Source organism: Lissotriton helveticus, chromosome 6 (genome assembly GCF_964261635.1).
Source record: "Lissotriton helveticus chromosome 6, aLisHel1.1, whole genome shotgun sequence".
Classification (NCBI taxonomy): Eukaryota; Metazoa; Chordata; class Amphibia; order Caudata; family Salamandridae; genus Lissotriton; species Lissotriton helveticus.
The window spans coordinates 744,171,027-744,195,700 of NC_136067.1; the positions used below are offsets into that span (position 1 = coordinate 744,171,027).

A 24,674-nucleotide genomic window follows, 5' to 3' on the forward strand; every position below is an offset into this window, starting at 1 on the left:
GTATTTCACTTTAGTACATTCACTTCAAAACAAAACCCCAGATCTTTTGGAATTTAGTGTAGAACCTCAAGTACATCCCTTTGCCTCTAGAAGATCGAATAGGTGTTGTGATGCTCTTAGTTATTTAATCTAGCAACAACAATTAGCGTACGTACTAAAGGGTACTGTCAGTGTACTTGATCCTGTTCTAACTTTGTTGTGCATGAATATACTTTGCTGTAGGCTGTAATGAGTAGTCAATAGTATACAGGTAATTTATAGATCTTAGATTCAGGTATGATGTCCCACATACCATTAGCTACGGGAGGAACGTATGCTGCATAACTTTTTATTAAGTTTAATACCCACACTGAACATGTTTTTGTAATGTGTATTCATAAATTACATTTTGTGAACCTACCTGTATTTTACTTTTGCAATTATGCTTAAATGTTAATTCTTGTAATGTTTCAGACAAAAGCACCAGATTGTATAAGATTGTATCGAAAACACTGCCTGAATAAAACAAATATTATTGATCGAGTTCAACTCCCATTGTGTTCATCCTTTTTTATGTGAATCACGTACTGTAAAGCCAATAGACAAGAAAACTAAAGAACGTACGTACACAAGAAGGAAAGTGGTTAACATTTTAATCATGAAAGCAGCGGTACGGGGTAACCAGTGTGTGACCAAGTATCATCAGCTCAGCAATTTTGAATTCTTTCTTTTAACAAATTCATCATGGGTGTATTTAATGTCCAGTCCAGAGCAAGAACATTCCCCCTCATAGTGCATCACGTTAAGCAGGAAACACAAAGTGCGATATTTTATTTAATGAGCAGATTCTTCTTTTCATTTTTAGTTCCTGAGGAAACGATACTAATAATTGAAAATGCCCTTTACTCAAAGCGGGAAGTCATCACCTTGATTAGGGTAGGGACTTCGGGCACTAGGGTGCAAATTCCTAGGTTGTTGTACAAGAGTCATTGACACTCAATCTCAGGGGCTAGAGGTCAACAAAGTACCAAAGGGTGTAGACTGAGATTCAGAAACATCGACTCTTTTGTGCAATGTTAGAAAATCCTGCTTTAGTGTAAAGACCAATCCTTAATCTACATATTATGCATGTAAGAAGTTTTTAAAGGTGGTAATCTCTTCCTCAAGACCAGAAAAGAATGACGACACCCGGGAGGCGGAAAAAGGGACTGGCAAAAAGTTAACGTTAAAACAAGTCAATAAAACCATTATAATATTGAACAATTTTTAAAGGGGCAGTGGGTTTGAAGTTTTAGGTGGGTAGAACAGATACTTAAATGTTCTTGTTGCAATCTATAGTGGCAACAAAAATATTGTGCAATAAAAAAAATTCCCATGGAGCTCAGTGGATATTAATGTGTTTGTATGTCACTATATAGGGATTATAATCTACTGAGGTACAAAAGATTTTACTTGACACAACTGCAGATGTGTCTGATGTAAGGTGTGGTATTTTTAATGCAAGTGGGCTTAGTTAGGGATCAAACTGAACCATGACACGTGAATGTTGTGTGTTTGCTGGAGGTCCACACAAAGAAAAACAGTCCCCTGTGATTCAACAAAGAACCTCGAGGTTATTTAAAGCCTGTTATAGACATAAATGTGTACTTATTTACATTCTGCAATGTGAATTATGGAAACAAAACAATATTATTGCCCCAAGGTTGTATTATCATTGTGTTTGCTGGGAACTGAAGTTCTTGTAAGGGGAATCAGGGTATTATAGCTTGGTAAGACTGTCTTCAACAAAAGCATTTGGGCGCACACGCTCAGGGGACATACATTCAAAAATACATGGATTCTTTCTCATCCGATTATGGGAGAAGGTGACAATGCCCCATGCGGTCATACCTATACACACCCACAAAACAGATAGTCAAATCAAAAAGTGCTTAACCGAGTACAACGCAATGCACTCTATTAAACTCATGCTCTAAAACACTGTCTAACAAAAACCAAGAAGACCCTCAAGAAAGAAGTAGAATGCCTTTACAGAATCACGTTCTAAGGTTGGGCACACTTTCCTTAAATTCGAGTCTTTGAAAATAAAGAAGGCAACGATCACTCCTTTTCTAGAAAAGTAATTCTTCGGACGGACTGAGAAGTACTGGACTCCCTTCCCCACCTCCAAATACATCCCCAGTCTCTCCTTTATAGGTCTGCTGCACTCAGCCTTCCACCCAGACCAGAGAGTTCTGATAAGCTATTAACATGCCAGTGTTCTACTAGACAGTTCACTCAGTCCTCATTCACTCACAAAGCAATATGTTTTCCAGTTAAAAGTCTGTGGCAATTTAACAACATGGCTTAACAGTTGTTTGCAGTATGTGGCTCAAAACAGTGCAAGAAATGGTGGCAGACTTCAAAAGTACCACTTAAATTTAAGTATTTTACATAAGCCACTGTTCTTTATCCTTGCTGTACTTCTTGGCCCACTTGCGCGTAAGCTCCAGATAAACATCTGGTTTGTGTGGCAGGTAGTCCTGATAGGTAATTTGTCCAACTTTCTTGGGAACAGCTTTTTCAATCTGAGTTCCTTCATGCCATTCATTAAAAGAAGTGATGGAAATAATATCAGGACGTATTAGAAAAGCCGCATTTAGGGCAGTTTCATAATATTTTCCGTTTACCCGATTTCGTGTGTTCTGGCTATTCCAAGGTCGGATGCTTGTGTCTATATATCCTGGTCCCACACTAGGCACAAACATTAAGTTCTTACTGTTGCAGAAAGCTTTTAAACCTGACCAATTTTGATGTGAAGATCCATAGGAGAAGCCATTTGTGGCGAAGTAGGTATACATGCCATCAAAACCACTCCTGTGTATTTCCATTTTGTGTTTTTCTTCCACAAGTAGTGCAAGGAAAATTCCATCATATGGGGTATTGCGAATGCTCTGAGATCCAGACACGGTCAACAAATTTGCCCACGTTTCAGGAATGGTTGTGTAGGAATCATAAATATAAAATATAGGAACATTTCTACCAGTGTTGGTTGTGTGCCTGTAAAAAGCAGGATGGCTTCCATATCTGCAAAACATTAAATAAAATGGTTTTAGTGTTTCAGCGTTACTATAGTTGGCAGACATTAAAAATCATATGCAATGCTTTCACTTTACTACACTACATCATGTCATTTGTTCTATTACATTTCATCATCTGGTAAACCAAGTAGATTGAGAGACAAAAGCACGATGGTAAATGTCCACTTGAATTTTAACAGTTTTCAAACTCTATTGTCTATAACAGACACCGCAGCATATTAATAATTGGGAAGGCGAGTATGGGACAAGCACACATGCAGGTACACAAACTCACCAAACTAGAGAGACAGACAGACAGAGACAGACAGACAGAGACTGACAGAAACAGACAGACGGAGACAGACAGACAGACAGAGACAGACAAAGAGAGACAGACAGACAGACACACACACACATACACACACCCATCGCCACCCCCCCCTCAGCAGCTTTCCCCCTCATCCATAACACCTTACTGCCACCTAAGACAGTAGACAAATGGTTCAAGGTCAAATGATACCACTGCACAAAAAGGAACATGTCTTCTTCACTGTTTAGGTCAGTGTAATCCTGTACAATTGAAGTACAATATAAAACGAGGACATTCAGATTAATAATTTGCATAGAGTTATATAGCTGTAATTTAATAAGAAATTCATGCCATTCAAGACTGCGAGTGGAAATACTGATTAAATTAAGGTAAAACTAAGTGATTGCACTATGTGAGAAAGGACATATTTTTGAGGGGTCCTTCCAATTTTTCAGATTGCTTGTTACTGCTATTTTGCTTCAGTGTACTGCGACATTATCATTCTGTCTCATGGTGCATGTGCTCTGTCTCTATAAACACAGAGAATTTGATTACACCCACATTGCTTATTTTCCTTTTCCTGAATGCGAAAGTAAGTTAACACAGATAGCACAACAGCGGCAGGGGACTTGGATGATACATGTGGGCTGCAGTGTACACCATCCACATGTAGGACTGGAAAGGCATAGCTCCAAGTGCACCGTTGTGGCTAGGCTAGCTGAAGCCTCAAACCTGCAGTAACCCATCAGAGGAAAGTTCTAAGCCATGTAGAAAAACCTACTGTTATGCATTAGATATATCGTCCCAAATTGTGCATGCATTCCACAGGCTTGGGTGCGAAGTGTCAATGAGCTCAATACTTGAGAGAAATACGTCACCCCAGTGATCAGCTCCCAAATATGTTTTTCACCATACAGGTAAAGTGCTACTTTTCTTTGAAGATGCATTATTTTAAATTAAAAAAATATATATTGTTTTAATAAAAGCTCTAGCTCAATCATTTATATTGGTTTTGCTAACATATAAGAAAAGGTACATTTAAAAAAAAACACCATTTGTGCTGCCTGGATACCCCAGGGTATAATAATTCAGTTCTAATGGATGTCCAAGTCTGACAGTGATTATGTACTTAGTGTCGTGAACATTTCCTTTGTCAATGGGACTGCTTGTGAGAGAAGGAAGATGGTGGAGTGGCAATGGCTAGTCAATTATCGGGAGCGTGAGCTTATGAGTGGAGAGAAATAGGTGGCAATCGAAAGTACGAGGCTGGACTCTGGCCTTTGATAAGATGCTGTCAAGGGGAGGCTTACGTGACTGATGCCTTTCTTTAAGAGAGCCCATTTAGACATGCACCTCTGCTGCCAGCATAGGAGAAACCCGTTTCTGGATCAGGAACAAGGGGTGCTACCTAATATACATAGAACAGGGAAGGGGACTAGAAGCTCTGGAGAGTCCAATCTGGCATTTTGGGACAAGGCTTCTAGGATAATGTGCATCAAAGCAAGAGAAGAAATTGTGCAAAAGTAGGATGGATGGCAGTTGCAAGGTAAGGTTCCGGTAATAAGGCCTAGAAAGATCACCAATAAGTAGCTAGTGCAGTGAATGCAAATGCCATAACTCAACCTGCTCATCAGAACATTCTTGAGCCAGGATAACTCCCAACAAGAAAGAAGAAGTCCTGACTTATCTGTCGATGAAAATGCCAAAAATGTCGGCTACTCTCCACTTGAACACAGACCGGAAGTGCTCTCAAAGCTTCTGCAGCCTGCCTCCGTTTAATTGCTTCAGCTACAGAAAAGGGTCTAGAAGGGCTGTAACCTAAATGAAATAGCCAGCTGCCAAATTGAGTGGCTGTCCTGTCTGGAAATATACTAGGAGCTTTCCATGGAAGTTTTGTGAGGGACCCAGAGTGACTTTTTCAGCATCATCAAAAGGTGGGACTTTGTAATTTTTTTTACCTACTTCAGGATCACGACAAAGCACCAAAGATCTGCAGGAAAATTGTCACCGCTTTAGCTAAGGAATACCAGCTAGGCTCACTCAGACTTTTCTAGGGTTTTCGAGGCTATTGTATCCGTGTCAAAACAACGCACCCTAACATGGGGACCCCTTCACTGATATCAAATATTCTACATTGCCCCATTGCAGAAATTGACTTGGGTCCTGGTTAGGTGACAAATGAATCCTAGTGGTAAAACAATAGCCATAATTAATACATTTAGTATTGCTCCACTTAGTGCTTTTCGCACCAAAACTAAAGGCCTAACCTGGAGCCTGAATTTAAAGTATGCAACATTGAATAAGTTCAGCATCTTATAGTGCCCTATTGGAGGAGTGTGATGTCTGTAAAAAAAGCTAAATAAAACCCTTTTGACTACAGTGACCTACAAACTTACGCAAACTCAGCTCTACTACGGTGTGTCAAAAATCGCTCCTTGGTCCCAGTTAGCTATGAAACTTAATTGATTGGCCCATTATTTATCCTTGCCATTTTTTACTCTAAAACTTTTAAAAGGTTATATTAGGGGATTCCTTATTTTTATTGAACCATTTATTGTCATTTTCCTTATTAAATGTGTCTTTTTCCCCCCTTAAACTGGTTTGAGAATTCTATTGTGAACGTCATGAACTTAATGCTGTATGTTACGGCTTGTACCTATCATGCATTTCACTGGGCCCGATGCTTGTCCATTGCCCCTGGGGTTTGAGAGGAGTTTTTACAGTGAACTGTGAAGCAACCTAGAAAAAGTTAATTTTTTAAGTTGGTGGGGCCACTTCCTCTCAAATTAATAATTTGGTTGCTCAAACATTATTTCAATTTTTGCTTTGAACTATTTTAAGTAGGCCGTAACTATCATCATAGAAGGGCAGATAACTTTGAATAGAATATTTGAAGACACAAGAGCATTTAATACAGGATGTGCAATATGTAAATTAGCATTGAATATCTGGGATTTGGTATAAACCAGATTACAGAAATCACAGAGTGATGGAAAGGGAGGAAGGAGCATGTAAGTGGGTCTGTACTAGACACCACAATGTACAGTTTCACATATTGACATTAGATCACACATTTCACAGGAAGATAAGTGATTTACCCACAATCAAATATGTGTTAGTCACAGGAGAAGCAGGAATTTAAATACAGTTCTAGAAGTTCTAAGTTCAGCAAAAAAACACAAAAGACCACCTCTCATCTCCTATCAACATGTTTTAAGATAAAAGAAAGTGTAGGAAACATTTAAGTGCTTCCGAACACATAATTTTTGGTACAAGACGCAAGGAGAAAGAGCATCAAAAATGTTCAAAGAGTAAAGGATCCTGAAAAATTAAGAAATTGCAAACAATAAAGTAAATATTAAATTAACACCACAGCGCTGACCTGTGAGCTGATGTGGCAAATATATCTGCACAACTAAGAGTGAATTATTCTCCTTAAATCAATCTGGGTTTTATAAACCGGATCAATAATACATCACCATGTTTGCAATATTTAACTCAAGTTGTACACTTCAGCAGTTTGAGTTTGCAGAAATGATTAAAACATTAAGCCTAGTGACCAGATGAATGTACAGACCTGTATTTTAGCTTTAGGAGACTATATTAAACACACTACAACCCCCTAACAGTACTAAGATGTTCAAAATCAACAGTATCAAATGCTGGTATTTTTATATGGCTACATTAGAAACGGTAGAAGATCTTCATCTTAAGGGCAGATCAATCAAAGGCAGTCATAGCACAAACGAAACCGGTGCGGATAGGGTCAAACAGAGTCTACTTTTCTACAATCCAGTATTCATCCAGTAAGGCTCTCACATAATTGGCATCTGATAAAGGAGAGAGAACTAGACACTATCTTATAAGAAACACAGCCTTGCATAAACTCAGATCCTGATACAGCAGATAATCTAGATCAGGGTTGGTTGGAGAACTCTGCAGAAAGAATTGCACCTGTCAAACCCCCTAGGAGAAAAGGAGAAACTGGGACACCGCCCCTGAACCTTGGTCCAAAGAAAACCTAAGAGTGCTTAAACAAGCATGTCGTAGGCAGGAAAGAAAATGGAGGAATCGATAGGAGCACTCAGATATTAAAGTTATACGCTTATTTTAGCCTCATACAAAAATTTGATTTTTAAAGAAAAATCCAAATACTTCACTCAAAAGATAGAAGCAGCCAAAAATTCTACAAAAGAACTTTTCACAACTGTTAAACAGCTATATAAACCTCCTGAAAGGGGTTTCAGGGAATGGATCATTTTTTTGTAATTCACTGGCCTCCTTTTTCCAAAATAAGGTCAAGTCGGTTTTTAATCTTTTCTCCTCTAATCTTTAGGCTGATCACAACGACTCCCAAATTAAAATTAATGAATGTCACAGTGACTCCCAAACTATTAATAATGAATGTAAGGTCCATTTAACCTATTTTGCTGAACTTTCCCAGGACCAAACTAAAACCATGCCTCAAACAAAGTCAGTTTCTCTGCGGGATCCATGCCCACCGAAAACCGCCCATTTAGTAGTGGATACTATTTCAGACCACTTAACAGAAATTTGTAATCTTATGATTAGGTCAGCAAAATTCCACAGTACCTGGAAGATAGCCCATATTCTCCCTTTAATCAAAAAAGCAAACTTAAATTCTTTAGATCCTGGGTACTACCATCCCATTTCCAGATTGCCCCTTCCTTTGAAAATAATTGAAAAAGGTCCTAAATAATAATGAATGTAAGGTCCATTTAACCTCTTTTGCTGAACTTTCCCAGGACAAAACCATCCTCCTACAAACAGTCAGGTTCTCCGCAGGATCATACCCACTGAAAACCACTCATTTAGCAGCTGACACTATTTCAGACCACTTAACAGAAATGTGTAATCTTATGAATAGGTCAGGAAAATTCCCCAGTGCCTGGATGATAGCTTTTTTGATAAAAGGGAGAATATGGGCTAACGTAAATTCTTTAGATCCTGGGAACTACCGTCCCATTTCCAGATTGCCCCTTCCGGCGAAAATAATTAAAAAAGCTCCTAACTCACAGTTGACAGCTTTCATCGACGATCGGAACCACCTAGACCCTTACTAATTTGGATTTAGGAAACATCATAGCACCGAAGTGCCTCGGAACAGATTATATGGATACTGGATGTAGGGTGTAGTGCAGTGCTGGTCTTATTAGACGTCTCAGCGGCATTTGCCACCGTAAACCACCAAATCCTGCTGAATAGACTTGATGATATTTGTGTAAAAGATAAAGCTCTTGCTTTAGTCAAATAATTTCTGTCAGAGAGAATCCAGTTTGTTGCAGCTGATAATTTCAAATTCCCATCCTTCTCTCTCCCTTGCAGCATCTACCAGGGTTCATCTTTTAGCCTGACCCTTTCTAACATCTGTGGGGCCTCTTTGGCCTAACTCATTAGATCATTTTGCTTCTTGGCAGTTATCTTTGCAGGTGACAAACAATTAGTGATCTCTGTATTTTATTTATTTTTATTTATTTTTAGAGTTTTCTATAGCGCGAACTTGAACCGATTAGGTTATCAGAGTATCATCTAATATTTCAGAGACAGCAAAGCGCTTTTAGAACTGTATGCAGGAGATCGGAAAATGGATGGCCCAAAACTGCTGAAAGTTGAACTCAGGCAAGACGGAGGAGCTGCTCTTTGGGAAGGATACTTCCTTTTGGTCCCAAGACTTGTGGCTACCTGAACTTGGACAACTTCTGTTGCCAGCCACAAAGATAAAAACTCTTTGAGTTATATTTGATAACCATCTGACCTTCAAACTGCATGTGAATTCAATCCCATCTGCCTCCTTCTTTACGATGAAACTCTTATGTAACATCTTTCCTTTCATTCCGAAGGACCTGCAAAAAACAGCAACTTTTGGTCTGATACTTTCAAAAATTGACTATGCAAACGCTCTTTTTGTAAATATAAGAAAAAAAAGTCTAAACAAGCTACAGGCCCTACAGAACTCAGCTGTTCGCCTGTGACTAGGCATACCCAAAACAGAATCAGTCTCAGCTGCCCTTCAGCTTCTCATTGGTTACCTTTTGAGAAGCGTATACAGTTTAAGGCCCTGTGCATTGCCTTCAGGGCTCTTCATAGGGAATGCCCACATGTTTTTAAGCTTTGGTTTCATTGGTAATTTCCGCCACGATCTTTTCACTCAGAGAGAGCATGCAATATCATTGTTCGTGGAGAAAAAAAAAAAGAGTAAATTGGGGCGGGATACGTTTTATTGGCAGCACCTCCGGTCTTTGGGTTTTAAATGAATAATATATATAAATATATATATATATATATATATATATATATATATATATATATATATATATATATATATAGGTTTTGAAGTGTGTAAGGTGGGGTTTCCTTGTAGGAACAGATTTCATTATTTCACCTTATAAATTGTTATTTTACTATGTTTGAGGTGTCATTGTGGAGATCAGCAACTCCTGTGTGACAGAGATGCAGAACATTATCTCACCATCTTCCTTTTTCAGCGGATTAATCCCCATAATTTTTGGCCTTCTATTTTTTTACCCTGTTTTTGTTGTTTTTAGGACTATGGGCACTTTAAACTGCTGATCAGTGCTAATGTGCATATGCTCTCCCTATAAACTATGTTTATGGATGGGCGTTTCCATGATTGCCTTGCTTGACTTAATACTAAGTGCCCAGGGCCTGTAAGTCAAATGCTGCTAGTGGGCCTGTAGCATTGGTTGTGCCACTCACACATGCAGCCTTTCAAAGGGGTCTCAGAACTGCCACTGCAGTGTTTGCATGCAGTCTCTACTTCCATGTTGATCTGGTAAGTGCATCCCCTAACCTCACCTTTTATTACATGTAGGTCTCCCATAGGTATGCCCAAGGTCCCCTGTGGGCAGGGTGCAGTGAATGTGAAAGGTAGGGCATGTACAGGTGTGTGAGACATTTCCTGAGAGTGAAATACAGTGTATTTCTTTTTTCACCATTGAAAGGCTATCTGCCCCATAGGATAGAATGGGGAATACTTTGTAACATTTTACAAGTATAACCTCTTTTGGGGACAAGATTGAAAGATGGAGTTTAATAGCCTGAAGTCAGAATATAAAAATGCATCCTTTAGTAAAGTTGATTTTTATATTGTATGTTAGAGAATACCCTTTTAGAAAGTGGCTATTTTCTTGCTTAACCATCCTGTGTGCCTCTGCTGGTTTGTTGATTGAAGAGAATCCACATCCTCAGCCCCTGTCACTCCAAAACCAGACAGTCAGACAGCCACTGGGGGAAGGGAGGGGGGTTGAAGTGTGTCATACCTTTCCCAGATTAGTCAGGGCTGGGCTAAATAGACCTGCGTTGCATTTAGAGTAGAGGGAGGAGATTTCCCTGAACCTTCATTTTCCTGGTCTGCCTTGAACAATGCTGTCTCCACCTCCTGCCAGGAAGCTGTGCCATAGAGGACAGGACTGGCTTGTACTGAACACAGAGCCTCTCTGCCACAAGAGAGCAAAGAAAAATTGAGTATCAATATTGGGGTCCAGACCCCAGGCCTTTAGATTACTTCTGGACTCAAGAGGAACCTCTGTCAAGAAGAAGAGCTGGGAACACTGAAGGAGAAGCACTGCCCTTTTACTGTGTGGTGTTGGCCTGCAGTGGCTGTTTCTGCCAAGGAGAGGACCAAGACTTTGCTGTGTGCTTGGTATTCTGCTAGAAGATCTCCAAAGGCTTAATCTAGACCTTGCCTCCTGTTCTCAAGTCTCCGGAACACAAAGACTTAAATCCTCTGTCCTCTTGCACCTGGAACTGCTGTTTCGGCTGTCACAGAGGGAAGCAGCAACACTGATGCTGGCGAGCGATGACGCAACCTTCAACAAAGCAGTGGGCAATTCTTGTGAAGGGCACGACACACTTGCCCTCACTTACACCATAGCCCGACGCTTGCTGATGCCGCAACGTACCGAATCTGACGCTGTCACTGAGGCTTCTGCCTGCACCAGAGCAGAGGGCTCCAATTGTGATGATCACGATGCACCATCCTGACTCGTGCCAAAGTCCCGACCACACCGATGCCAGTGCTTCATCATAGCGAAACAGATACCAGACAAGGGTGACCTCTTAAATCCATCGACTCTGCATCGTCGTAAGAAACCGACTCCTCAACGCCACCGTGACATCACTTCTCTTGCAACTGTAAGCAGACGCCTCACCTTCCCTGTATCGCAGTAAGGAATTAATGCCTCATCTCCCCTGTGGTCATAAGGAACCAACGCCGCCCGATGCAAAGGAAAAATCACCTCCCCGACGATGTGTACTGTCTTTGTTTTCTTCGTTTGAAAGGAACTTTTTGTTCGGGGTCCTGTGACTCCGGCCCTGGCGCATTGCACCTCCTGGTCGGCGCTGTGCTTTTGGATTATCAGTAGCCATGATGTCGTAATAGCCTCAGGTGGAGCCATTTGTTGCTATAAGGTTTATTTTTGTGAATAACCTATTTTTGGTGATATGTATTGTGGATTTTTGTTGTCTTGGTCTTGTTTTGTTTAGATAAAGATTTTCTATTTTTCTAAACTGGTGTGGCATCGATTTGTTGTGCTTTCACGGTATTACTATATGTGTCTAACAAATGCTTTACACACGTCCTCTGAGATAAGCCTGTCTGCTCATGTCAAGCTACCACGGGGCTATTTGTTGCTATAAGGTTTATTTTTGTGAAAAACCTATTTTTGGTGATATGTATTGTGGATTTTGGTCGTCTTGGTCTTGTTTTGTTTAGATAAAGATTTTCTATTTTTCTAAACTGGGGTGGCATCGATTTGTTGTGCTTTCACGGTATTACTATATGTGTCTAATAAATGCTTTACAGACGACCTCTGAGATAAGCCTGTCTGCTCATGTCAAGGGCGTAACTCCCTTACCCGGAATAGAAGCAAGGGTCCCTACTTGGACAAAGGTGCAAACCATTGCAAACTAGAGATACCCATTTCTAACACCTGGTCTCCCTGATATTCATTTGGATCAGTGAAATTAAAGTTTTGAACTGTATATTGATGCTATTGAAGGAGACACCTATTACAAAAAATGCCCTGCTTCATCACTGTATGGTGTATGAGGGCAGAAAGAAGTATGTGAAGTGTGTGGTGTGCCAGACTGTTTTTCAAGAAGGTGATGCTGTGGGTGAGTACAGTTCTGCCATACAGATGCTAGACTCTTGTTTTAAACTGCATAATAGTATTACTTTGGAGAGACACAAGTTTTACATGAGTCATCAGTTGCTGGGTGAATACCATAACAAGTTTTATGGGTGAATTACCTGTTCTCATTTCGACTTGCGAGTAGTAAACCTTCGAGGATAAATTAATTAGAGAACTGATTGTGAAGCACGCAATAATAAGTAGATACAAGAAATGCTTCTTATCACTGCTAATTTAACTTGAAATAAAGGTATAGAAATAGCTACGGTGATAGATAGTATAGCATCATACGTGGCAGTGATGTCTATTTCCAAGAAATCTGGTGGTCCTGAAGTTAAGGTGGTGGACAATTGTTCCAAAATTTAGAAAGACAAAAATATTCTGAGTTGAAAATGGTTTGCTATTGCTGTGGCTGTAACAATCACGTACTTGTGGTCCTACTGTTGACACGATGTGTAATTGTAGTAAACAGGGACGTTTTTCCAAAGTGTGTAGATCATGAAAAAGGTAATCCAAAATTGTAAATGTAATTGATGATGTTAAAACTAGAGCTGAACATTTTGATTTTGATCAGCAAAAGACGTTATTAAGATAGTCCAAGGTTTTATGAAACCACAAGCCCTGAAGAGCACTATCCCCCCATCTTTGGCTCTCTGTGAAGATTTAGCTACCTTCTACCAGAATAATTTTTTTTAACTATGCATTCCTCTTTTCCATTATCGGGATTATCCGATATGGTAACCCATTCCCCATTAGATATATGGTCGGCTCTCTGCCCATTTGGGATGGAAGCGTCACTGGGAGAACGAAATAAAATAAAATTAGGCTCCCCGCTGGACCCTCGCCCGGCAACATTTTTTAAGTTATTAGCCCCCTGGCTTACTGTCATATTGAATCCTATCTGGAACTCTTCACTTGAGACTGGGATTTTTCCAACTAGCTGGAAAAAAGCTTATGTCCAGCCTATCCTCAAGAAAGAGGATGGTGACCCAGCAGAGCTAAAACATTTCAGGCCTAGATCACTCCTCCCAGCCGACATTCTTGAAAAAGAAATCCAGAGACAACTCTCAGACTTCCTAGAATCGAACAACCATCTTCATGATTCTCAGTCTGGATTTAGGTTGGGTTACAGTATGGAGACAGCTTTACTTGAAGTGGCCGAATCGATCCGTGAACCTTAGATCAGGGAAACTGTGCTATGTTGGTGCTGTTGGATTCGTCCGCAGCCTTTGACACGGTGTCACACAGGATCCTCCTGAATAGACTCCATCATTTAGGAGTAACAGGAACTGTTTTGTCATGGTTCTGTTAATTTCTTGAGGGTTGCTTTTAACAAGTGACTCTTTACATCCCCATGTCTCTAGTGTCAGACCCCTGATGTGTGGTGTTCCTCTGGGCTCAGCTCTGAGCCCCACACTTTTTAATATTTATTTGACTCCCCTCACGGCAATTGTCGAGCAATGTGGGGTGAAGGTTGTCTCGTATGCAGATGACACACAACTGGTGTTCCATTTTAGAAAACACAAGACAGCTTTCGCCAATTTTAGAAAGTGTCTTATAAACACCTCATCATGGATGACGGACAGCTTCCTAAAATTAAACACCGATAAGACAGAGGTCTTATTTTTTAATCAACCTACTAAACCCCGATCAGCACTGTGGTGGCCGACTGAATCAAATTCGCCTCCGCTACCAGTTCCCTCTGCCAGGAACCAAGGGTTCAAGTTTGACTCCCAACTTACTGACAAGGCACACATTGCTCAGGTCTCCTCTCCGTGCTTCTGGAAACTGAAGCCTCTGTGAAGATTCCTTCACTTCCTGCCCATGGATTGTAGGAAGTCAGTAGTGCATGCATTAGTCACTCCTCTACTTGACTATGCAAATAGCCTCTACATTGGTCTTCCGGAGTACTTGATTAAGAGACTACACCTCATCCAAAAAGCGGCAGCCAGGTTGACTTCTGAAATATAGTCAATCCAGGTCACTCAGATCTAATGGTCAGAATCTTTTGGTTATTCCCAGTTTTGCGAAGGCAAGGATCGGTGGCCGTGCTTTCTCTGTGAAAACTGCTACCTTATGGAATTCCATGCCTAACCATCTGAGAAAAATCGACACGGAATCCGTGTTCAGGAAAGCATTAAAAACCTGGCTATTCGGCCTTCCCAAGAGCCAACAGTCCAACCTGGTCTCTTTTTCCCTTAGGAAGTATGTGATGCTAGCACCGGGACATTTCCGTTGGAGGTAGCCGTGCGCTTTACAAACTTCAATAATAATAATTCTGACAGTGAGGTGTTGTGCTGATGGAGGGAGTGTAGATGAATGATAATTCAATGTACAAAATGAATTTGACTACTATTCGTAGACTGTATTGTTCGATTGGTGTGGGTGAGAATATGGTAAACATGCTGGCCGATTCTGGATCTCCATTTCCCTCGATGGGCGTGTTGAGACTGGGAATAATTCAGAGGGGTTAAGCTGAGAGAATCATCTGTATGGCGTGTAGCATATGGTGGCAAACTCACTGAAGTGTAAGGCGAGTTTGACACAATGGTATATTTTAAAGTGAACCACACTGGTGCCACTGTTTATGTTACTAAACAAGGATCATCTATGTTGGGGTGGTTGTAACAATGCAATTTGGAAATAGTCTTGGATAACAACAATCATGATGAAGTTCTTCTCAAAAAAGATTGTGTGCTGGTGTGGGCTGTGCAATATTCTGAATGGGAGTCATAGTTTCCAAGAGTCTCTACTGATATCTTGGGAAAAATGTAAAGGTTTTAAGCACACAATTCAATTGAAGCTGAATAGACTGGAGTGGTTCACAAAGTTAGAAGAGAGCCACTATGGCAAGAGAAAAGTTGTGCAAAGAATGTGACAAGTTGTACTTTCAAGGCATAATTGAACATATAGAGTGCTCGGAGTGGTTGTCGCCTGCAGTGTTGACCCGCAGACCGAATGGATCCTTGAAAATGTGTGTAGACTTGAGAGACTTGAATGCTGAATTTTGAGTGGACAGACATCCCTTACCTAATATAACAGAGATGCTGACACAGAACAAGGATGCAAGGTTTTTACTACCTTAGATATGGCTTTTTTTGGCATATTGTCAGGTGGCCCTCCATGATGATTCACGTCATTTGCCAACATTTGTGCCCATAAGAATGTGTTCATTTTAAACACATGCCTTTTGGGCTCCCATCGTGTGAATGTTGTAAAATGCTTCCAAAATAATCTTTTGATTGATTTAGGCTAAGAACAAGGTAGATCATGACAGGAGAGTTGTTCAAGTCCTTCCTACTCTAGAAGAAAGGGGAAATACACCCAAGGAAGAGAAGTGCAATATTGATGAAGGGTTATTGTGAAAGATCTTGAGTCCATTATAAAAGATCAACTGCAGTTCTTTATTGCTTTGATGGAATTTTATTCCTGCTTTATTCCAGAGTGAGCGGAACACACATCTATGTGGGCGATCCACCAAATTGAAGAGGACATTAGCACTGCCATTTTCCTCAAACCTTTTGGCACAAATGATCCTTTTATCATCATGACCAATGTAGGAAACTGACGCTATATGTGGTGTACTTAAACGAAGGATACTGCAGAGAATCCAGTGAGTCCCTTATTGGTTTACAGAGGCAAAAGTAGATAATACTAATGCTCTATTTGTAGTAGAGTGGGTGAGCAGTTAGTCTTATCAGAGGGTAGTGCTAAGCATTGGTTGTACTCACAGGCACAATACACGACACACAAACTCAAAAATAAACCGGAAAACAATTTATAAAGATAGTATTGCTTTTACGTAATTTTTAAGACCAAGAACTCTGATTTACAGTAAGTACTTTCAAAGGAACAATTTTTAAGAGTTTGCAAAATATATCACTATTATGCACAATTCCGCAACATTGAACTCAATAGGGAAAAGCAGAAAAATGCATATAAAATCAGGCAATGCTTTCCCGAAGTTCACCTCATTTTAGGTCGATAGCAGGACCAGGTCCAATGTTAAAGTAGCAGAAGACTTGGAGCATCTCGGATTCAGCCGGGAGAACAGTGCTGACAGTGTTGGTAGCTGGTTGGCTATGATGGAGGGGACCACTTGAAAAGGCAGTGCACAGGAGGAATTAAAGGTAAGTCCAGTGGGCCCCACTCGAGGGAGGAGGTCGCAGGGGTTTTAGGACCTTGGGATCACAGCTGGATCATCGTTACCAGGTCTGGTCAGACTGGGTGCAGAGCAAGATGTCGTGCATCAAGATGTCCTCGCGGTTAGGAGCAGGCACCTTGGACAGGCGATTTCAGGACAGCTGGGCCACTCACGACGTGGGTCTCGAAGTCCTTCAATAGGTGCTTGCTTCTAGGGCAGTTGGGAGTCCAGCACAGACTCTTCCCCTCGCTGTTTCCTGAAGGGGGTCCGGTACCCCGGGAATTGGTACGGTGCAGCTCTGAGAGGTCCTGGTGTCTCCAAATTTGGCGAGAGACAGATCTATCTCTCCGGAGCAGATGTGCCTCTTCTGGTTCGAGTGCTTCATCAAAGTCGCCGGCGAGCAGCAAGTCGACAAACCAGACTCAGTGGGATTGGTGCCTGCGGTGTGAGGGGGAATGTGATACCTTTACTCCAAGGGAGGTTATTGCTAATTTATCAAAGGCTGGAAGACCTCCGTGGTTCTTGGAGTCTTCACAGGTTCAGGACGAGAGTGCACTACCACAATTGCTGAGTCCTTGAGGCAGCAGGCAGGGTTTGGCACAAATTTTCTCTGCAGCTCAGGGCTTCAGCTCTCGGGCAGCAGCTCTTCTTCCTATCCGTTGAATCTGAGGATCAAGTTACAGGGACGCCACCTAAATAATAACTTTCGGGCACTGAAGGGGGAGACAGGTAGTAAGCTACCTACTTTAAGGGTGTCTCAACCATGTAAGTGACCACTTCCTGTAGGAAGGGCACTGCCCTAGCCCTGACAGGTTGTTTTCACACCATCTCAAGATAGTTAATTTTTAAGAGGGGTCCACATCACCAGCCACACCTTGGGGGTGGTGCTGGCTGAATGTGGACACTCCTCCTCATCTAACTAATTTTCCCACCTGTCCTACTGCCAAATATGGAGCAGGACAGGGGGGTTGCCATCCCCCACTATTTGGGAAAACCTGGGCTTCCCGCTCTGACAGACCATTCCAGCCTGGAGGAGGTGTGAAGCTCCTCCACCTACAGTAGGGTTTGCGTCTAGCCTCTGAGAGAACGGGCTCACACCCCATGAGGTCAGAAACATGTCTGGTGGTGTCAGGCTGGAAATGACTAGTCCGAGACCACACAAGTGCTTTGTAGAGTTTCTGGGGACCCTCTGAAGGGTCTCATGAGTGCATTTATTAATAAATCCAGCACTTGCATCAGTGAGGATTTATTAAGAAACGATGTTTGGTACCAAACATCTTAGGGTATAGTGAAGCCATCATGAAGCTAGGGATCTCGTAATGACAATTATCCAGCCCATGTACTCTCTATGGCCTCACTGTGCACTTACAATATCCAAGAATGGGTCAGATATTGCAGGGCCATATCTGCTTAAGCAGATATGTCCACAAATGGGATATAGTGCACTCTGCCTTAGGGCTGTAAGGCTGCTGTAGGGGTGGCTTACATATATCTCATGCAGTGTATGAGCGCATGGCACACAGGGCTGTGTGCCTTGTTGACTCTTTAGTTTTCTCTGCACCAAGACACGAAGCCTGCAGTGGAAATTTGCATGTTCTTGGAGAGGGGTCTCTGGGGTGGAACAATTCGATCTGCAACCCCAGTGGACGCTCTATAGTACCCATGCCCTATGTACCAGGGGTATCATTTACAAGATACTTACAGGGGTGGCTAAAGTTGTGCCACTTGTGGTAAAGTTTTGGGACAGAGATCTGGCATCGGGAACCTGGTTAGCAGGGACCCAGTGCACTTACAGTTCAAAATCACAACAGGCATCAAGCAAAAGGTGGGGCTAACCATGTCATAAAAGGCACTTTCCTACAACTGATGACAGCCAGTATAGGCTAGGAGCTGTTGGTTACAGATGAGGAATTGAAAAGACGAAGCTGTAGCATTTGCCAGTTTTGCTTTGTGATGTGCTGAGTCTTTTATTCTGTCATTAAAAGTGATGCATTTGCATGTTGCTGGTGTGTGAATCATTTCTGTCATTATCTGTGGGGCTCAAAGTTCGTGATTCAGGTTGATCATAAACCTTTGATAGATTTGTTTACCACTTTGGGAGCTGGCATGATCATACCTAGAATAGCTATGAAGCAATATAGATTACAGGAATTTGATTAACTCATGGAATATAATCCTGATGTAAAGAATAGTTTAGCCGACTGTATTTTGTTTACCCTTGAATGATGAGATAGAGTGTGTGATTGTGATATAATAAAATTGGAGTTGCCATAACAGTGCTAAGACTGAACAAGAATGGTTTCATGCGCTTGCTAAAGATGACGTGTTGAAAGAGGTCATTAACTTTGTAGGTAAAGTTTGGCCTATTTTGAAGTTGGTGCTTTTAGACGTGCCAGGGGAACTTTACATTCTCAATAACTGTTTGAGATGTTAGGGTGTGCTTTTGGTTGAAACATCTTTGCAGGATAAGGTAGTAGAGTTGACACATGAATGGCACACATTAGAATGCGAGCCATAAAAACAGAGGATCCAAGTTTTCCTTTGGTGGCCTGATAGATCAGTCAAACACTTTGTGAGACAGGGTTTGAGTTGTGCTGTGAGTGAGAAGTCCCAAGTCAAGGTGCCAAGTGAGGTAGACTCTGTATCGGTACCAAATAGACTTGATCAAAGTTGGCCGTTGACATCATAGGGCCTATTGTTGCCTGTGAGGTTCACAAAAAATATGGTATTGTAGTGATAGATTATTTTTCGAGGTGGCCTGAGGTGACATTTGTGGACTTTATAACTACTACTAAGATTATTTAATTTTTGGAGACATTTTTGATGGAGGGAATTCCTGGGGAAATTGTGAGTGATAATGAGTCCCAGTTTGTGTCAAGGCAGTTCAAGTTTTTTTTTTTATTTGGGCATCAAACATGGCTGAACATCACTGTAGCATCCCAAAGGCAATGATCTGGTTGAGAGATTTAACAAGGTCATTAAGAAAAATACACAGTCTTTGTTTAATGGTCTTGGTTGGATGTATGAACTGATAAAGTTATTTTGGGCCATTCACACCACTTCTAACTCAGAGAACTTTTTCTTGATTTTTCTCCTGGACAAATGTCCTTCCTGGGATGGGGGAAATGAATGAGGAGAATACCAAAGTAAGAATTACCTTCTTTTCATATTCTCATACCATTAGTGAGTGACTGGTGCATCAGTCTGAAAATGTATTACACAACACTAATGGTTAATTAATGGATTTGCTTTAGGGGCTCTGCAAAATGCTCTCATCCGGCTTGTAAAGGGTCTTCATCCTCACAGGGTGCTAAAGAGATGTTGACTTATCCTTAGCATCAAAGGACCGAATCATACAGCGGCACAATGTTAACCCCGAACCTTGGCATCCAAGTTGTTCGCACTGGCAATTGATGCTGAAGCACTCAACATCAAACATTTCTCACCTCAATGTCGAGAGCTATGCAGCAACTTTGTTTGATATTGAGCCACCAGTTGATATCAATGACCAGCTTGATGGTAAGGACTGCCCCACCATTGGAAGAGAAAATGTGGCTTATCATACCAAAGAACTTAGAAAAGGGATAAAGTGCTGGCATCTTCTCCTATCCCATCAGAGCCTTCAGTCGACCAGCTAATACATATCCCAGCTTCGGAGGGCAGCACTGCTTCCCTTTCGCTTGACAATACGGAGGTACTCCAGAAGCATCACAATCACTATATGTCAAAACTGCCATACCAGCCAATACATTTGTACATTAGCCCACTTCTCCTCCAGAAAGAGAAGATAAGCATCTGCACAAGTTTCAGTTTTTTTAAACAGGTGAAGGCCTGACATCCTTAGTGTCAATACATGAGGTTCAGAGAAGAATAGTCAAGAAAGAAGATCATCCCAGGCATTCACCCCTTCCTACCACACATCAGCCTAGGAGTGGAGCTCAACCATATGGAGATCATCCCATTAAGATCCAAGGGAGATCCTCCTAGATGTACCACCTATGAGGTGCCATAGGATCGCAAACTAGGATGCAAATTCTGACTGGAATGATCGGACACTTTAATCACCAGATTACAACCTATGAATGGTATCTTCAGTAGACCATGTAGTAGCTTTTCACAAAGATACTAATACGGTAGCAAGAAAATCATTGATAAACGTTTTTTAGGTAGTGCTGTCTACCACACATCTGCCGTTCCTGGGTAAGGTATCCACATCTCTGTAATCCTTAGGCTGTCTTGTAGTTTCTATACAGGCAATATCAGCATCAGGGCAGGCAGTTGTGCTTCAGCATGGCCTTCAGGCTTGCTCATAGCTACAACGTTGTGAAGAGTACACTCTAGAGGTGGCATGGTCCATGCAGGTGAGGACAAACAATATTTAACAAGTTGGAAGGCAGCTTCACCTTATATTTCCGAATTCAGGTACTTGGAAGCCTGCCCATTACCAACCAGCTAATGCATCTTTGCAATTTTAGAAATCCAGCCAACCAGGCTGGGATAGAGTTCCCCTCCTGAGAGAAGTATATGAAACCTCTCTTCTCAGGAAGCAATTCAGGGACCTATGCCTTTTTACTGATAACAAGGAACATATTCTACAGGGTTCCCCCGGCAAACAACTATATGAAGGTCCTAAAAGAACCCTTAAGTCGAAAAAAAGGCAAGGAAGAAGTAGGATTGGGTTTGTGTTTTTTGTAGTCCAGGGCTCGACAAATCTGAAAAATTGTACTAGTCCTGCAGGTCTAGTAACTTGGAAAATCCCCTCGACCCAACTGCAACCTACTTGACCCCTGTCTCTGAAAATGGAGCAAAAGTGACAAGTTACCAAGATTTAATGGCATCTTTATTGCTCAATCCTTTGGTGAGCTATAAAAGTGCCTTTAAATCTTGTTATCTTGTCACTTAGGACAAAAGTAAGTTTGTCTTCCTACTCGCCAGAAAGGGCGAGTAGGACATAAAAATAGCTCGTCCTTATCCATTCTCCCTCGCAAATGCGAGCGGGCGAGTGGATTTGTCGAGCCCTGTAGGCAGCGGACATCCTCCATCATGCACATACCATTTGCAGACAAAAGTAAAAATTAAAATCAGCGACGCGTAACCTAACCGACCTGTTTGCATAGGTGACACTGACATGTTGAAGGGCTGTTCGCTATTCCTTACAACCTCTGAGATTCAGGTTATAAAGACCCAATGCAATGCAATACAAATTACTTTACAGGTATAATGAGGCACACTATGAACACCAATTAAACAACTGGATTAGCTACAATGGTTGAGAAAAATCATTAAGAACACTGTCTTTCCAAACAGTTTACACAACTAAAAAAGATTCCTTCTTCACCCAAGCGATTCGAAATCAGAATGATCAAATGATCATTGACTGCTATGCTAACAAGGTTACAGGTATGCAAAACATGTTGAAGTTCAAAAGGACACTGTTATTGGCAACAGATGATTTACTTGCTAATATAAATCAATCAATCAATCAATCAATCAAGTGAAGACATCATTCTGCTTTATCCCTCTAATTATGTCTTCATTGGAAATGCCCACCTACATATTCAAGGCCAGGCTGATATGGGGAACATTGTAGGTTCAGATGTAACTTCTTCCATCACATCCCTTTAGCAATTACCAAACCTTTTACATTTATATCAAAATCAAGCAGTGACACAGAGGTCAAACCATTTGCTTAAATAACTTCACTTTGAGGTGCAAGCACACTGCAAATATACCTTGGGCCAACAAATACAATGCCATTACCAGAGAAAGAGAATGGATGATCTGTATCTTCATGAGATCGGATTACAGAAACAAGCAAAAATATTTTCCAAAAAGTCTCTGATGCTGGCAATGTAAACTCTAGCACTCCCAAACAAGCTGAACAAACATTAACTTGTCAATTTAAATAGGATATGGTGGTGTCAAATGTTTCCAATGAAAAGGTATGTCCTACTGTTGCAAATGGATTCTGCCCATTTAGTATGCCCAGATTTTTTGCTTATTGACCATCTTGTTTTGGGCCTCTATTGTTGAGGAGTCTTCCTACCAGAGTCTCAGTCCTAGAAATGTCATGGTAAATTGAACTGCGCATCTTTACCACCATTGTGCGGATTTTAAGATTGCCTAGCTAGGGTAAGGGACGCTGGGCTGGTTACACACAGACAAGTGCACACAGGTGCAGACTACACATGAGAGACTATGGTTCCGCACAGCCCGGTATGGTAGCAGCACACAGGCAACCTTCCCGTGGCAGTTCTATACCGCAAATTCAACCCCTTTTGTCAGGCCTACACCTTCCTTTTAAGTATTAATAAGTCACTCCTAAGTAGGCCTTATTGACCATAAAGGCAGGGTACAGATATTCAAAAGTAGGACATGTATAAATTATTGGCGAACATGTCCTTACAATGAAATGCTGAAATGGAATTGGTAGCAGCTAGAAAAAAAATATTCCACTGCTTTGAATTGCAATTTAAAAACCTCTTTAACCCCTTGCCTGCAGGGCTAATTCCCCCGCTGTGCTGGGGGGCGTGGGGCGCGCACAGCACCCCGTGCTCGTCATGAGCCACGGTGGCCGTGTGCTCATGATGAGCTAAGCTCGTCAAGCCACACCTGTTTTTTTAGAATGCTCAGCACAGCGGGGGAAATTAGCCCTGATTGCGAGCGTTGAGGCCGTTATGACGAGCTCAGCTTGTCATGAGCACACGGCCACCGTGATTCATGACGAGCTGAGCTCGTCTTGAGCATGGGAGGGGTTAAGGTTGAGGGTGGCTTTTAAAATATTACATTATAAATGCCACTTTCAGAAAGTTGCAAAAACAACAGTTGATAGACAGAATGCAGAACAATGTCATACATTCACCCCAGTACAGAGATCTGGACAATCCATCGTTTTTTTGGTCACCAAGCCATTCCAGTTTGAACCCAGCCATATGTAAATCAGTCTTGACCCTGTGCCCCATTGGAACAGTCCAGCCCGACCTGCCAAGCCAGGTCCTCCCTGGACTGGAAACGAGCATCCTAGGACCGGTTTCAGGCTTTCAGCCCTCATCAGCCAGCATAGCTTGATTCCAGTGGCACGGAGAGCACAGGACTCACGTCTGAGCATACCCGTCCCACTCAGGGTGACAAATGCAAGAACAATGGATTTAACCCAGATCTTTTGACTGGGGGAGAATATTTGCATTGTCAACATTCTGTCCACACTTTCAGAAAGTTGGCATTTTCCTCCCTAAAGCTACTGGGAGTTTCCATCTGTCTGGGATTAGGATGGCTCTTCCACTGTAAACTGCCAGACAGTGCACAGCAGGGCCGGACTGGGAACCAAAACCGGCCCTGGCAAAGTGCTCGGCCGGCCCCCCCTCCCAACTCGGGGGGAGGGGGGGTTGGAGGTGCCGCCGAGCGCTTTGCTATGGCCGGTTTTCGGGCGATTTTGTTGCAGGGACGATTTTGCAGCTATGCTGCAAAAACGGCCCTGTAACAAAATCGGCCCCCAGGGGCTCCAAACCGGCCCCCACCCTTGTGGCGCACCGGGGGATTGCCCGGTGCACAGATGAGCCTGACTGTAAAGGGGAGTAGGTATTCCTGATAGTATGGCTGGAAAGGAGATCTGCCCTGCCGAGATTACACTTCAAATGGACTTTCCCTAGAAAATTAGGTGCATTCAATGCACCTTAACGTTGCATTTATCTTTAGAAGGTTCCATATTATTTAGACCACAATTTGAAAAAACAATAAATAAATCAGTTGAGGACAAAAATATTTTGCTGCCTTCTTTTATCAGACCTTAAATAGAGGTTGTTATTTTTTTATCCATGCTACTCGACAACAATTTTCACAAACAAAGCACCCTTTCTGAATATGGGCCAGTGGGCCTTCGCTCATGACAGATTTCAATATGCAATTACTGCCTCTTCAAACACTGAGCTCCTCCAAGACATGTCTGTTTTAAAAGATCTTTCAGAAGTGCCAGTATGAGGAAGAACTGCACTGTTTCATCATTGGAAAGA

The 24,674-nt window shown here is 41.8% G+C and overlaps 1 protein-coding gene across 1 annotated transcript in view; it reads right to left on the minus strand.

Annotated features, from left to right (window-relative positions):
• Positions 1-615: 615 nt before the first annotated feature.
• The window catches only part of MANEA (mannosidase endo-alpha), a 300,577-nt gene continuing 276,518 nt past the window's right edge, over positions 616-24,674 (minus strand). The window contains exon 5 of the mRNA XM_078648240.1: positions 616-3,045. Within this exon, the coding sequence (XP_078504366.1) occupies positions 2,409-3,045 (637 nt within the window). The 3' untranslated portion in view covers positions 616-2,408. The remainder of the gene's footprint in view (positions 3,046-24,674) is intronic.